Source organism: Callospermophilus lateralis, chromosome 6 (assembly GCF_048772815.1).
Source record: "Callospermophilus lateralis isolate mCalLat2 chromosome 6, mCalLat2.hap1, whole genome shotgun sequence".
In the NCBI taxonomy this organism is placed as follows: Eukaryota; Metazoa; Chordata; class Mammalia; order Rodentia; family Sciuridae; genus Callospermophilus; species Callospermophilus lateralis.
In genome coordinates, this window is record NC_135310.1 from 81,546,843 (window position 1) to 81,562,420 (window position 15,578).

Genomic DNA, 15,578 nt, shown 5'->3' on the forward strand with positions numbered 1-15,578 from the left:
TCATTTAGTAAGCTATCCATTCATTTGGACTGATTCTCTGTGCCTTCTTCTATCCCCATGACTCTCAAATTTGGTCTTTTGATGAGATCCCATATCTCTTGGATAGATTGCTCGTGAGATTTCAGCATCTTTTCTGTGTTGACTATATTCTTTAAGTTGATAAACTTTGTCTTCATTATCTGATGTTCTGACTTCTACTTGATCTAGTCTGTTTGTAATATTCTCATTAGCGTTTTTAATCTGATTTACGGTTTCTTGCATTTCTATGATTACAACTTGATTTTTTTTTAACACCTCTATCTCCTGGTAAAGCTCATTCTTTGCGGATTGAATTTGTGTGGTTAGTTCCTCTTCAAAATATACTTTCAATGCTTGGATTTGCTGTCTCATGTCTTCTCTAATATTCCGTTCCATTCTGATTCTTCTAGGTCCTCCTGTATATTTAGATTGTCCTGCATTGTTTGTAACCCTTTTTTCCCTTGTTTTTTCATATTGTTCACATTGCTTTCCAGCTCTGTTTGACTGCTTTGTAACTGCTTTCTCCTATACATTTGTTTTGGCTTTGTATATCTCTGTTGTCTCTCTTTTGTGGTGGGAGATTATGCCTAGAAATGTTGGGTTTTGTTGTACTTTAAAGCTGATTCATTCAATTCATATAAGGCTTCTGGGTTCTGTATGCATATAATGATTTGCTGTTTGTTCTTAGGACTATATGTTTAGGTTGGGTGCTCTGGTGGTACGATGATTAGTATGTCTTGGCTACTTTAGAAGATTGCTCCACTGAAGGTGGATACTACCAGGCAATTGGATCAGGGTATTGGTAGTAGTTAGGTATTTAGGAGTCTTATAGACAGCCTCGAGACACTCACCTATTTGCATTTAGACAATTACACACAATGGAAGATGTAATGCTTGGGATGAGAGTTGGGGGGTAGGGGAATGAAGGTGCTGTTAAAAAGAGAAAAGGATAGAGGGAGAGATAGATTAGAGGGGAATGAAAAGAACAATAAAACTTGAAATGGGATAGAAAGAGAGAAGGAAAAGGGGGCAAAGGGACAGGGAGAGAATAAGGAGAGAAAAAAAAATATCGACAACAGCAACAACAACAACAACAACAACAAAATTAAAGTCTTAGAGATCCACCTTCTTCTCTTCCAGTAGGCAGAGCTGTGCCCTCCAAGCGGAGCGTCTGCTCTCTACCTGCCGAGAGCTATCTCTGTAGGGCGTCTCCTGGGGGTCTCTCAGACTTGTAAGTCCCGAGCCATTTCACTTCTCCAGCTCTTAACCCCCTTCCTCCTGTCAGCCTGCCAGCCAGGTCCTGTTCCCCAGAAGTGATTCTCCAGAGATCTAGTTACACTTGCAGCCCCACTGCGTGTCCCTTTTAAGCCCCAATGCTATGGTAAACTTGCGGCTAAGACCTTGGGGGTCACCGCTGGTGATATGGGGGCCTTGGGGTCTGGGATCCCCTCTGCGTCCCTACGGACACGACCCCTGAGAAGTCAATGAAGTTTCCTGGCTGATTGTATCTGTATGGGGAGTCACGCACCTGCTAAAGTGGATTCTGCTGGGAAGGAATTCCGCCGGCCGAACTTTGATGACGTCACCTCTCTGCTATGGCGGGCCCCAGGCTCCTTGGCGGAGTGTCCGAGGGGAGGGGTGGGACTGGTCCGGCCCGGTTCGCCTCAGCTCCTGGCTCGTGGAGGCTTGGCTAAAGACTTCTTCCTGCCAAGCTGTGTCTCGGCGTCTAGCAGGACCCAGTCACTTTGGCTGCGGGCGGGTGGACGGATCTGCAGCTGTGCCCGTGGTGCGCGGACTGTGGCTGGTGGATCTGGAACTCGGCGTCTAGTGGCAGGGTCCCGCTTGTCCGGGTCACACAGTAGCTCCTAGGCGGTCTCTCTTCAGTGGAATTTTGCTAGGAGAATCTCCGTTGGTAGAATCCAAGAGTTATCCTTGCGACTTTATGACCCCATCACTGGGAGTGCATTAAAAGCGCAGCCTCTCTGCCCGCCGCCATGTTGGATCCCCTCTAAGAATTTTTTAATTTCCTCCTTGATGTCTTCTATAACCCATTGATCGTTCAGTAACCTATTGTTCATTCTCCAAGTGATGCATGATTTTTCCTTACTTCTTTTATCGTTGATTTTCAATTTCATTCCATTATGATCAGATAAGATGCATGGTATTATCTCTACTCCTTTATATTGTCTAAGAGTTGCCCTGTGACATAATATATGATCTATTTTTGAGAAGGATCCATGTGCTGCTGAGAAAAAAGTGTAACTGCTTGATGTTGGGTGGTATATTCTATATATGTCAATTAAGTCTAGGTTATTAATTGTGTTATTGTGTTCTATCGTTTCCTTATTCAACTTTTGTTTGGAAGATCTGTCCAGTGGTGAGAGAGGTGTGTTGAAGTCTCCCATGATTATTGTATGGTGGTCTATTGGACTCTTGAACTTGAGAAGAGTTTGTTTGATGAACATAGCTGCACCATTATTTGGGGCATATATATTTATGATTGTTATGTCTTGTTGGTGTATGGTTCCCTTGAGCAGTATGTAGTGTCCCTCTTCATCCCTTTTGATTAACTTTGGCTTGAAATCTATTTTATTTGATATGAGTATGGACACTCCTGCTTGTTTCCGAAGTCCATATGAGTGATATCATTTTTCCCAACCTTTCACCTTCAGTGTATGTATGTCTTTTCCTATCAAATGCGTCTCCTGAAGGCAGCATATTGTTGGGTCTTGTTTTGTGATCCATTCTTCTAGCCTGTGTCTCTTAATTGGTGAGTTTAAGCCATTAACATTTAGGGTTATTATTGAGATATGGGTTGTTCTTCCAGCCATATTTGTTTATGTTACTAAACATGGTTTGTTTTCCTCTTTGATTATTCCCCCCCCCCTTTACTGTACTACCTCCCACTGTTGGTTTTCATTGATATTTTCCATTTCCTCTTCCTGTAATATTTTGCCGAGGATGTTTTGAAGAGATGGTTTTCTAGCTGCAAATTCTTTTAACTTTTGTTTATCATGGAAGGTTTTAATTTTATCTTCCATCCTGAAGCTTAATTTCGCTGGATACACAATTCTTGGTTGGAACCCCTTTTCTTTCAGTGTTTGAAATATGTTATTCCAGGATCTTCTAGCTTTCAGAGTCTGTGTTGAAAGATCAGCTGTTATCCTGATTGGTTTACCACTAAATGTAATCTGCTTCCTTTTTCTTGTAGCTTTTAAAATTCTCTCCTCATTCTGTATGTTGGGCATCTTCATTATAATGTGTCTAGGTGTGGATCTCTTATGATTTTGCACATTCGGCATCCTGTAAGCTTCTAGGATTTGGGATTCTGTCTCATTCTTCAAGTCTGGGAAGTTTTCTCGTATTATTTCATTGAATAGATTGCTCATTCCTTTGGTTTGGACCTCTATACCTTCCTGTATCCCAATGACTCTTAAGTTTGGTCTCTTTATGTTATCCCATATTTCTTGGATGTTCTGCTCATGGTTTCTTAACAGTCTTGCTGAGCTCTCTATGTTCTTTTCAAGTTGAAATACTTTGTCTTCATTGTCTGATGTTCTATCTTCTAAGTGTTCTACTCTGCTGGTAGTATTCTCAATTGAGTTTTTAAGTTGGTTTATTGCTTCCTGCATTTCTAGGATTTCTGTTTGTTTGTTTTTTTATAACCTCTATCTCCCTGTATAATTGATCTTTTGCTTCTTGGATTTGTTTATGTAATTCATTGTCGAAGTGGTCTTTCATTGTCTGATTTTGCTGTCTAATGTCTTCCTTGAGACTTCAGATCATCTGAAGCATGTATATCCTGAATTCTTTATCTGACATTCCATCTGCTGCAGATATTACCTCTTCTAAAGTTGAGTTGACCTGCATTGCTTGTGGTCCTTTCTTTCCTTGTCTTTTCATACTGCTCGCGTTTCTTTCTGCTTGGTGAAACTGTTGTGTTATTGATTTTTCCCCCTATATATTTATATTGCTCTTGTATAGTTGCAAAGTCTCCCTCGCAGGCTTTGGCGGTAGTTCTGCCCCTCCTCCAATTGGGGCAATGTGCCTATCACCCCGGCAGGCCGCTGGGTTGTTCTTTCGGTGGTCGCAGGTCCGCCTACCTTGCAGGCGCGGGCGGCGGCTCAGACCCTCTGCAGGCCGCTGGGCCTGTTCTTCCGGTGGGTCGCAGGTCCGCCTACCTTGCAGGCGCAAGCAGCAGCTCTGTCCCTCCGCTGGCCGCTAGGCCTGTCTGTCGGTTGCAGGTCTGTCTACCTAGCGGGCGCTGGTGGCGGCTCTGCCCCTCCCCCAACCGGGGCGATGTGTCTGGCGGGCCACTGGGCCTGTTCTGTTGGTGGTCACGGTTCCGCCTACCTTGCACACGCGTGGAACAGCTGTGCCCCTCCACGGGTTGCTGGGCCTGACCTGCCGGTGTGTGGTAGGTGCGCCTACCTTGCAGGCACGGGGGGGTGGCTCTGCCGCTCCGCGGGTTGCTGGGCCTGATCTACTGGTGAGTCGCAGGTCTGCCTACCTTGCAGGCGCGAATAGCAGCTCTGCCCCTCCGCTGGCCGCTAGGCCTGTTCTGTCTGTTGGTTGCAGGTCTGCCTACCTAGCAGGCGCTGGTGGCAGCTCTGCCCCTCCCCCAACCGGGGCGATGTTTCTGGCGGGCCGCTGGGCCTGTTCTCTCGGTGGTTACGGTTCTGTCTACCTTGCAGGTGCGTGGAGCAGCTGTGCCCCTCCGCGGGTTGCTGGGCTTGACCTGCCGGTGGGTGGCAGGTGTGCCTACCTTTCAGGCGCAGTGGTGGCTCTGCCGCTCCGCGGGTTGCTGGGCCTGATCTCTTATATGAACTTTTCTATTTGGTTCTTTTTCAAAAACTCCATTTACAGAAATTCTCATTCATATCTTGCATTGTCTGTTTGAATTCATTCAGATGTTTATTTGTATTCTCTTGGAATTCACTGAGCTTTAAAAAGTCATCCTTTTGAATTTTTGTCCAGTATTTTATCTAATTTGATATCTTTAGAATCTGTTACTATACAACTATGAACTTTAGAAGGTTCTTATTGCCTTGTTTTATCATTTTTTGTTTGTATGTTGTGTTTGTACATCTCTTGAGATGGATAGCTCTTCCATTTCTATTTGAGAAACTTCTTAACTGGCCTTCTTTTGATGATGTATCTTGGATATCAGTTTATTGTGTAATTCTGGGTTTAATTCCAACTGGACTTTGTAACATGGTCTCCCTGTGGCATCTTCAGCTGTGATTAGTGAGTTTTCACACAATGTGCAGTGTATTGGAGCCTAAGAAGCCCACCTTTTTTTGAAGGCTTTGCAAGAGTGGGATCCCTTTGATAATTTAACTAAATGTGGTATAGACAGAAGGGTGGAGTGGCACTCTGTGGTTGCTCCTACAGTGGGAATATATGCCTCTATCAGGTGGTAGAGGTTTCCATAGTCACTTGAAAGCAGTTCTCATATTGACCCTTCTAATCATGGTGAAGGACTTGAAGCTTTTTATCCTCTGTTTAGATATTGGTCAGTTTCTGGTTTTTCAGGTGGAAATGCAGGGACCCAGATCACAGTTCCAACTCTGTGGCACTCAGATTCACACTTGTCAATGATGTGCCATCTGCAGGATGTTAAAAAAAAAAAAAAAAAAAACCAACACTGAGGACTCACATAGGCACAATGTCCAAAATGGTTTTGTTATTTCTTTCTGCTATTATGGAGGGGGTTTCCGGGAGGGAAATGGTAGAGCCTTTCCCCCATTTGTGCCCACTTTGGGATGGGCCATTAGCTAGGGGCTTCTGTTCCCTATATTCTTTAAGTTGAAGTATCTGCCAAGGTTTGAGCAGGACCAAGTCATGGCTAGAGCTAGGTGTAATTCCTCTTAGTGGGATTTGGAGTGTAGTTCAGGGCAGAGCACCTTCTCAATATGTGTAAAGTCCTGGGCTTGATGCCTAGCACTGTTGGGGCTTGGGGGAGCAAAACCAAGAGATAAGGGGAAAACATGTAGCATAAAATATTTTTAAAATTTAAAGTTAAAATTTTTAAAAGTTCAAAATGGGGGAAAATAAAAAAGTAGAAAAGAAAAAAGGTATAAATAAAAATTTATTTGGGGGGAAGAGAGGATGATTGCAGCTTATGCTGATCAAGCCTTCTCTGTCGTTCTTTTTAGGCTGTGCACCCTGTGGACGGAGAGAAAATTAAGGATTATTCACAGGCCCCCATTCTCCATTCCTTTTTTTTGTTTTGCTTGCCAGGTGGCTAGCAGGAGTGATTTGTGGCTGAATCTGGTTGGAATTCCACTCAGCTTTTTTCATGCTGAAATGAGCTAGCACAGCATGCAGAGCTATCCAGGCAAAGACTGTCTCTGTAGCTTTTTGGGTTGTGGATCAAAGGCTGAAGCTGCAGTGTGTTAGCAAAGTAGTACAGAATTCAGATTTCACTAAGCAAAGATTCTCTCTGGAATTTTTTGAACTTTCATTCCTTGGGCCGAGAAAAATCCAGTTTGTCCCTAGATGCCCCAAGTGGGTAGAGAGAGCTGTGGGCTGCCTGAGAGCTGTACTGGGAGGGTGGCAGTGGGTTCTGCATAGTTCACCACCCACAATCCTGGTGCTCCCACACATGACTTGCATACCAAATCATATATGACTGTTTACTCTCATGGACTTGTCAGGTTTCTCAAACTACAGACTTTAAAGGGAAGTACCTTCCATTTCCCTCCACCTCACAACCTGGTTTCTCATCTCATAATTCTCATCAGGTTTGTGCTAGATCTCTTACCTGGGCCAAACCAATTCATGACGCAAATACCCACTTAACCAGTATTGTGAAATTGCTACAGGGTCTACTAGGGTCCCTGAGAAAGGAAAATGCCGGGCCCTTTGATCTCCACAGCAGTAAGCTCAGACAACAGACCCTTTTAGTATGACTTCCAGTTACAACTCTATGAAAATACACTGGGAAGTGGGGAGAAGTTCTCCAGAGTTAGCTCACTATGCAGTTCCTGATCTTTTATCTGTTTAGAGTTTATGGCTGCAAAATTCCAAATTCTGTATATGCAGCTCTCTGGGACTCCCCCTTTCACCTATACCCTGGTGGTGATGTATTTCTTCTCTCCTTGCCATGCTGCTCTGAGGTCAGTGCTGGGATACTGTTTCTTCCACTATTTCAATATTCAAAATCCCAGGGTTTCTCAAGGTCTTTTTCTCTCAACTCTTGAATTCCAGCACTCTCTCACAGCCACTCACCTCAACAAGCAACTACACTCATTATTTTGGTTCTGCCTTGTGGAAAAGCAGGCAGGTGCTAGGTGCCTCTAATCTGCCGTCTTGAAATCATCTTTTTATTATTAGCAAAGCAAAAGTCTTTGACAAGGACCTGTCAAAGACTTGTGTTTGAATTATAAATAAATCTTGTGTTTAATTATAAATAAAATTGCTGATGTTTACCAAATACTTAATTGTGTAATAGTTATTGAATTATCCCATTTAATCCTTACAGCAATTCTCTAAGGCAGTTACTATTAATAGTCCTATTTTACAGATAAAAATTTTAAGATTTTAGATTTAGATTGATAGATTAGGTAAAATCCAAATTTGCACAGCCAATGAGGTGTGAAGACCCTTCCCTGCTCTTACTCATTATCCTTTTTCTTATTCACATACTTATTCATGTGAAAGTGTTTTCTTTCAGGATTGCAGAGTAAAAGATTCGGGCTGATTGGATTTATTTTTAAAACGTTATTATTTGCTGATTTAAGATATAATAGTGAGTTTTAACAGAGATTGAGATTGCTAGATATTACTATATCAGAAGTAAGATCAAAGTTCTAGGTTTGGGTTTGGGATACAGCTCTGTGGAAGAGTGTATGCTTAGTATGCAACATGACCCTGTGTTTAGTCCAGCACCAAACAAACAAAATACTTAAGTTTGTATTTCATTTTTTTTAAATCTTTTTTTAACTAAGGAAAATTTTGAACAAATACAGAAGTAAACTATCAGAAAATGAAGCTGTTAAGTCTTTATCACCAATTTACAAAACTATCAATTCATTGCAAATCTTATTTCATTCTCCCTAGTTTATTTTGAAACTAACCTCAAACATTTAATTTTACATGTAAATACTTGAACATATATCTCAAAGATATAAAAATTTCTTAACAACAAACAAATCATAATATCACTATTTTATCTAAAGCAGTTATTCCTTAATATTAAATAGCCAGTGTTTAAACTTTCTCACTTTTTGTTTTATACAACTTTTTTTGAATCAGGATTTAAATAAAGTCCATAGGTTACAATTTTTATGATTTCTTAATAAAAATCTTAATTCTTAAGACTTTCTCAATATATAAATACCATCTTCCTATTCTGCTTGTAATTTATTTGTTGAAGAAACATTTTTCTTGTAGAGTTTGCCTTAGTTTGGATTTTGCTGTTATTTTCCTTGTACTTCTATCCTTCTGTCCCTTGTGTTAGGGTGGCTGGTGCAAATATCCATGAGAGACACATCTCTGAGTTCAAGCAAAGATTTATTGACAGAGAATATCTGCCAGGCTGCCCTTCTGCAAGGTGCAGTAGCCTGCTGGAAAAAAACTTATTTATTATATAGTCATGTACAATGAACTAGTTAAAAATAACCCTTCTGGTCCTATGATTGTTACTTGGTATCTGTATTGTGGTTTCAGTAATTAGGGACTCTTTGGGGGCAAGCCTAATGGGAAGGTCATGTCTGGGTGGGTAGGTGATGATTTTTAAAATTGAGTTACTTTTGCGTAAGAATCTAACACCTTGTGTTTTCTGTAAATTGTCATTTACATTTAGATGATTGATCAGATTTAGATTTAACTCTTTTGGGAGGGAAGGCAAATACTTCGGAGGTATTATTGTGTACTATGAGGAGGCACATAATATCTGTTTTTTTTTTTTTTTTCACAACATGTTAGTTTTGCCTTTTTGTAACCAAAATAGCTGATAAGAACAACTTAGAAGAAGAAAAGTTCATTTTGACTCATGGTTTTAGAGGTTTAGTCCATAGCGGGCTGACTCCATTGTTCTGGGTGCAAGGAGAGGCAGAATACCATGGCAGAAGGGTGTGGCAAAGGGAGCACTGCTTACCTCATGGCAACTTAGAGTTGCAGGGAAGATGAACCCTTTCAGGACATGCCCCCCATGACCACTCCTCCAGCCATTTTCCAATAGCCTACAGTTAGCATTCAGTCCATCTAAACTAGAATGGACTGATAAGTGTATAGTGCTGATAATAGAATATTCAGAGGTGAAATGATTGGATTAACAGCAGCTTTTTGGGGGAATACCTTATGTCCAAACTGAAATACTTGGTTATAGCCATTGGTATTCATTATCTAGCTTTATTATTTCATTAGTGGTTACAAAATGTCAATATTCTAATTCTTTCACTTCAATATTTTCTTTTCCCTTTGTTTTCTAAAATAATTCTAAAGAAATACTTTCCCTCATGTGCTACATTGTTATTTTAAGATACAGCTTTTGGTATTGTAGGCAATATACTCATTTTTACCCCTTTATGTATCAATTTTCTAATTAATGAGTTGGTTCTCTAGCATCTTCCAAAGGTGACTGATTTTCTAAAATATATGAGATTACATATATTTGATCTGTTTTAATCACTTATTGATGAACATTTCCCATCTTTGGCTAGTAGGAGCGTCTTCAAGTTGGCTCTTCAGCCCTTTTGGTACTTCATCAGTAGTGTCTGATATCTTCCTTGCTTTCTGAAATGACCAAACCTCTAGATTTCTGATTCATCTTTTATATTTCTTCCCTCAGACATGAAATTAGACGTTTACAAGGAGCTTTAGTTCTTTTATTGGGAAGTGGCATTCAGAAGCCACATTTGGGTGCTAGTTTACTACAACTCGTTCAATTTTAGTTTTTTGGGTTTTTTTTTTGTGTGTGTGTGTGTGTGTGTGTGAGTGTGTGTGTGTGTGTGTGTGTGATTAAACCCACAGGTGCTTAACCACTGAGCCACATTATTTTTTGAGATAGGGCCTCGAAAAGCTGCTGAGGTTGGTTTGAATTTGGAATCCTCTTGCCTCAGCCTCTCAAGCCACTGGGATTACAGGCATGCACCACCACACCTGGTTCATTTGTTTTTTATTTCTAGAATTTTTGAGTGGACAGCTAAGACTTTTTTTTTTTTTTAAGAAGTCATCTTAAGTTCATACTGATACTTGTAATTCAAAATTTGGACTTCAGAATTTTAGAGTTTACATTATTAGATAAATTTTTTCTTTTCCTGTTGAAAATTCTAGTGACCATGCTCAACAACAATAATTACTCATTTAATTATCTTAACACATGTATTAGTCTGAGAATAACAATACCAATGATACAATTACTGAAAATAGCCCTTATTGTATTGCTTTGTCAGTGGGATCTCTCTCTCTGGGAAAATAAAGTCAAGTTGTGTTTTAAAGTTATTTGAACTGGCTACTTTATGTATTTTTGCCACTAATTATATATGCAGTTAGAGCGATTTGTTTTATTTTCTTTTGATTTATAGGAATTGCTTTATAAAAAATTTTATTTTTAAAAATTTATTTTCAAAGTCAAGTCTACATATAGGTTTATACAAGAGTTTAGTTTCCATCCCTTTTCCAAGCTCTTCTTCCTCTGTTATGCTATAGTTGTTTTTTTTCAATAAGCTAACCACCATACATTTGGCCTTTACATTTTAAATTAATTAAAATTAAAAAATTATTTCTCAGCCATAGTAGCAACATTTCAAGAGCCCAGTACCACATGTGGCCAGCTACTACATAGGACATAATAAATTATAGAACCTTTACATCCTTGATGAAAGTTCTATTTGGACAGTCTACCCTAGATAAATCAAATATTTAATTTTTAAAAATGAGTTATCTTTCCACCTTTTTAAAAAAATATATGTTATTCTCCTTTGATAAATAAGGCTGTGTACTTATAAAGAAAGAAATTTATTTGAAAGAACTTTATTTAGCTCATAGTTTTATGGGGTGTTCCATGAATGGGCAGCCCTGGTTCTTCAGCCTTTGGTGAAGGCCTCATGGTGGATGTCATACATTGGATGAAAGTATGAAGGATGAAAGAAGAAATCACATGGTGAGACAGGAAGCAGAGAGAATCAGGGTGCCTGAGTCTTTTTATAATAACTCATTCTCTTGAGAATTTAATGGAAGATTAACATTCATCTTTTCCAAGGGTGATGCTCCTGTGACCTAATTACCTTTTATTAGGCACCATCTTTTAAATGTTCAACCAATCTCAACACTGCTCCACTGAAGACCAAGCCTCCAGCATAGGAACCTTTGGGGAAAAACCATATCAAAACCATACTACACACTATATATGCTCTTATCTATCTACCTTTCTTAATATATTTTGGAGAATTACTCAGATTGCTAGCAGATATACAAAGAAAGTCCTTGTTATTTTAATAGCTCCGTGGTACTGCATTGTGTGGATGTTTCCAGTTTCTAAGGTCAGTTTCTTATTGATGGTCGTTTTGATTATTTTAGTCTTGTGCATATGTCTGTTCATTTATTCCTAGGACTACTATACTATTAACACTAATTTCATCAATAAGATGATTTTTTTCCAAATATTAAAAGCAACTGTTCTCATTTTAAAAGTAGTCTAATGTGAATGTATTAGAAAACAAAATATTTTAAAGGAGAGATACAAAAATCTAAAACCAAGTTGCTTAGGCAGACACTATTTCCATGAATGTATGATAAGTCTCCCTTCCTCCTCTTTAATTATAGGGAATAAAGTGTATCTTCTGATTGCTAATGTGAATGTGGACTAAATTGTAAATTGTTTTCAGTTATTTTAAAAGGAGGATCAAGGCAAAAGGATCAGAGTTTAAATAGGAAGAATACTTAGTAATTTAATCTTCTTTTCAATAAATATGTGTATTGAAATCATACTATATAAACTAGTTGGAATTTGTTTATTTTACCACAATAGCATAAGCATTTTTCTTGAACACAAACTTTTTGTAAACAAATACTATGCTGTATGGACTTTATAGTACATAAATTATATTCTTAATTAATCTGATGGTTATATATCTGGGTTGCTTCCATTTTTAAAAAATTGCACTGTCCTCCATTAGACATTTGCATATGACTTTCTCCCTATTTTTAGAGTCATTTTCTCAGAATCCAGAAATGGTTTTATTGAATCAGAGATTAAAAGCACAATTAGCCCGGCATGGTGGTGCACACCTCAGGAGGCTGAGGCAAGGAGGATCAAGACTTCAAAGCCAGCCTCAGAAACTTAGCCAGGCCCTATCTCTAAAAAATATATAAAAAGGACTGAGGATGTGGCTCACTTGTAAAGCACCCCTGGGTTCAATCTTTGGTAATAGAAAAAGATGATGATGATAGAGAAGCCGGTTGCAGGGTGAGAAGGAACAACAATTGAAGTCTTAATACATCTTACCATTTTTTCCCCAAAATTCCATGGATTTTTCCTGATGGCAGCTCTACAGTGTTATTGTTTTGAAAAAAAGTTTAATAATATGATAGTTTTAAAATGTTATGAGGATGAACATTTTTGTGTATCATTTGTATTGCCTTTTTGGGTCTTATATATTTTGCCTATTTACCTTCTGTCCTCATATTTTTCTTCTTAGGTAATGTGAGGTATTTGTTTACATGTTACAAATGGTAACCATTTTCCTGTCATGTTTGGAAATGCTTTTTGTCAAATGCCTTTTCTTTTAATTTTTTAAAAGTATACGTAATTTTTACATTTTTTGTAGTAAATATTAGGTATTTTTCTTTGCACAGATTTGCATGTTTGTTCTCCCTCCCACTAAGCAAAAAAAGAAAAATATTGGTGGTTATTGCCCTGTTAAGATTCAAGTTTTATGTTTATTATAACTCTTAAGATTCAAGGAAATCAAATTAGTTAACACTTATTTAAGTACTTTGCATGTTATCTTCTTTCTAGGCCATGACAGAAACTGTCTTTTGTCCAAATACTGTCAAAAACTTATGTGTGAAAATAGATAAATTATAGCATCTTATAAAAATTATAAATGGTATATTATTTTTCTTTTAGTATTTTACATTATAATTAATTGTAGAAATGTATTCCATGAATGTATGATGAGTCTCCTTTCCTCTTCCTTAATTATAGGGAATAAAGTGTATCTTGGGTGCTAATGTGAATGTGGATTAAGTATATTTCGTGGAAAAAATAAATTGCCTGGAAACAATATTATGAAGACTATGAAAATGTTCTTCAGTGTTGTCATCAATCTGTGAATTTATGTGACTAGAGACCATTTTTCAAAACAATGGGGGAAAGAGCAAAAAGTCCAAATGCTGATCAAGAAAGAAAAGCAGACAAACAACACAGCTCTAGTTATTCCTCTGAGTTTGGAACTACATCCCAGTCTTCTGGTCAGTCATCGCCAGTTAGTCCTCCTTCACCTACAGTTACTATGGGAAAAACTTCTAAAAAACAAGCATCAGATAACCAAGTATATTGCCAATGTAAGTATTCTTTAGAAGAGTTCTGTGGATCTAGAAGATTATGTACAGTGCTTAAGGAAAACTTGTACGAATGGAAGTCTTCTATTAGTATGTATAGTGTATGGATGTAGGCTGATTTACATTTTTAATAGGCTATATTTTAATAAATTTATATAAGCCTTGCTAATGGGTCTATCTGTTCCATTTTTAATATTCAAAATCATGCATTATACAAAATAAAATAATGTAAGGCTGCTTATTTTCTCTTCCTCCTAAGTAAATATTTATTTTTGGATCTCTAAGGTACTTCCTATAAAGGCAAAACCAAAAGAAAACCTACGAGACAGTTGTACTTTTCTGTATCTTCATTTTTAAAAAGTAGTGAAAGGTATTGATATAAAGTTGCTAGGGGCATTTTTATAGTTTGAGTGAAATTATTTACCCTTGGTAATTTATTGCTGACTCCAAAGGTTTGAATTAAAACTAGGAATACCCTTGGAATTTTAGACTACCAGACTAATTTTTTTCCCATTGTGTTATGATCTCCATTATAATCATTAAAAATATATTTGGTTACCTAGTCTTCTATAATTTCTTCATTTTATTAAATTTTGGGTCAAGAAATCTCATTGTACTGAGTAACAACATTCTAGAAAAATATGGTAAATGTATGTGAGGTAATTATTATATGCATTTAAAAAGCACAGTTATAACAGCAGTAGCTTAGATTGGTAAAACTTGCAAGGCAGAGAGTGATAAAAATCAGAGGCTGAAAGAATGATAGAGGCCATATCATGAAATACCTTGCATATTATGATAATATAATTTAATTAATGTCTATTTCTGTGGGGAATAGTTATTGAAAAGACATATGCATGGGTATAATTTAATTTGCTTTTATAAATTTTTACTTTGAAAAGTGATGATACTATTAAAAACTACAAAGAATATGTATTCCTTTTGAAAGCAGTCTTTTCATGGACCCCTAATTTAGCCCCTATCTGGCTACTCAGGGATGCCCATATTTCTAACAATTGAGTGCCTCCCCCTGCCACAAGCACAGTGTTTTTTGGGGATGGTGGGGTATGGATCCCTTCCTCCAAACCTGTTTCAGTGAGAAGATCTTGTTAGTTTCATAATTGAAAGCATGATCTTAAGCTTCTGTTTTATAATTAAGAGCAAATATCTTTTAGAATTGGATCTTAGAAAATGCCTATTATTCCTAAGAAATTATTAACATACTTAAGGTATTATTAGGTAAGGAGTACTTTAATTTTTCCTTCCTCCCCCAAAAGCAACTTACCAAGTCACCCAATTAGAGTCAGAATTTGGTAAGCCTTATCTTTTTGAGAAGATATGGAGAAAAAGCTGTGAAAAATGGTTCCAGTATCAACTAGGAATTATCAATTATCATTTTCCATCTGTCTCATATTGTTTTCTGTTTTCCACTGTCTTTTGAATTAAAATCTGTATTCATTTGTCCATCTTAGATCAAATAATGGAACTAAACTGATATTTTTATTTGAACACCAAGTTAATTTCTCTAGGTTTTAATTGCAACTAATATAGATTAAGGAAAAACAAATGTTATGAAAGCAGCATCTTAATCACTTGAATTCTCAGGTTTTCATGTTTTATAGTATATTCTTTCTTCTCTTTTAAATTTTCAGCAAATCTTCTTATTCTTAAAATAAAATAATATTATTAGAATTTCTTTGTATAATAACATATTTTAGGGGAAGGGCTACTGGGAATTTAACTCAGGGGCACCTGATCACGGAGACATATCTCCAGCCCTGTTTTGTATTTTATTTAAAGACAGGGTCTCACTGAGTTGCTTAGTGTCTTGCTTTTGCTGAGGCTGGCTCTTTACTTGAGCCGCTGGGATTACAGGAGTGTGCCACTGCACCTGGTTGTATAATAATAATAGTTTTGGTTATACATGTTTGTATATTACATATTTATTTCTTATCAGTAATATAAACATATCTTGATTTTTTTGTTAGATACAGAGTTTATTTTTACTATATTTTAAAAATGAGTCATATTTCATTTTGAAAACTGAA

The 15,578-nt window shown here is 37.6% G+C and overlaps 1 protein-coding gene across 1 annotated transcript in view; it reads left to right on the forward strand.

Annotated features, from left to right (window-relative positions):
• Lca5 (lebercilin LCA5) overlaps positions 1 to 15,578 on the forward strand; it is a 67,576-nt gene that overhangs the window by 19,583 nt on the left and 32,415 nt on the right. Inside the window, exon 2 of the mRNA XM_076859986.2 lies at positions 13,175 to 13,533. Coding sequence (XP_076716101.1) covers positions 13,335 to 13,533 — 199 coding nt within the window. The 5' untranslated portion in view covers positions 13,175 to 13,334. The remainder of the gene's footprint in view (positions 1 to 13,174; positions 13,534 to 15,578) is intronic.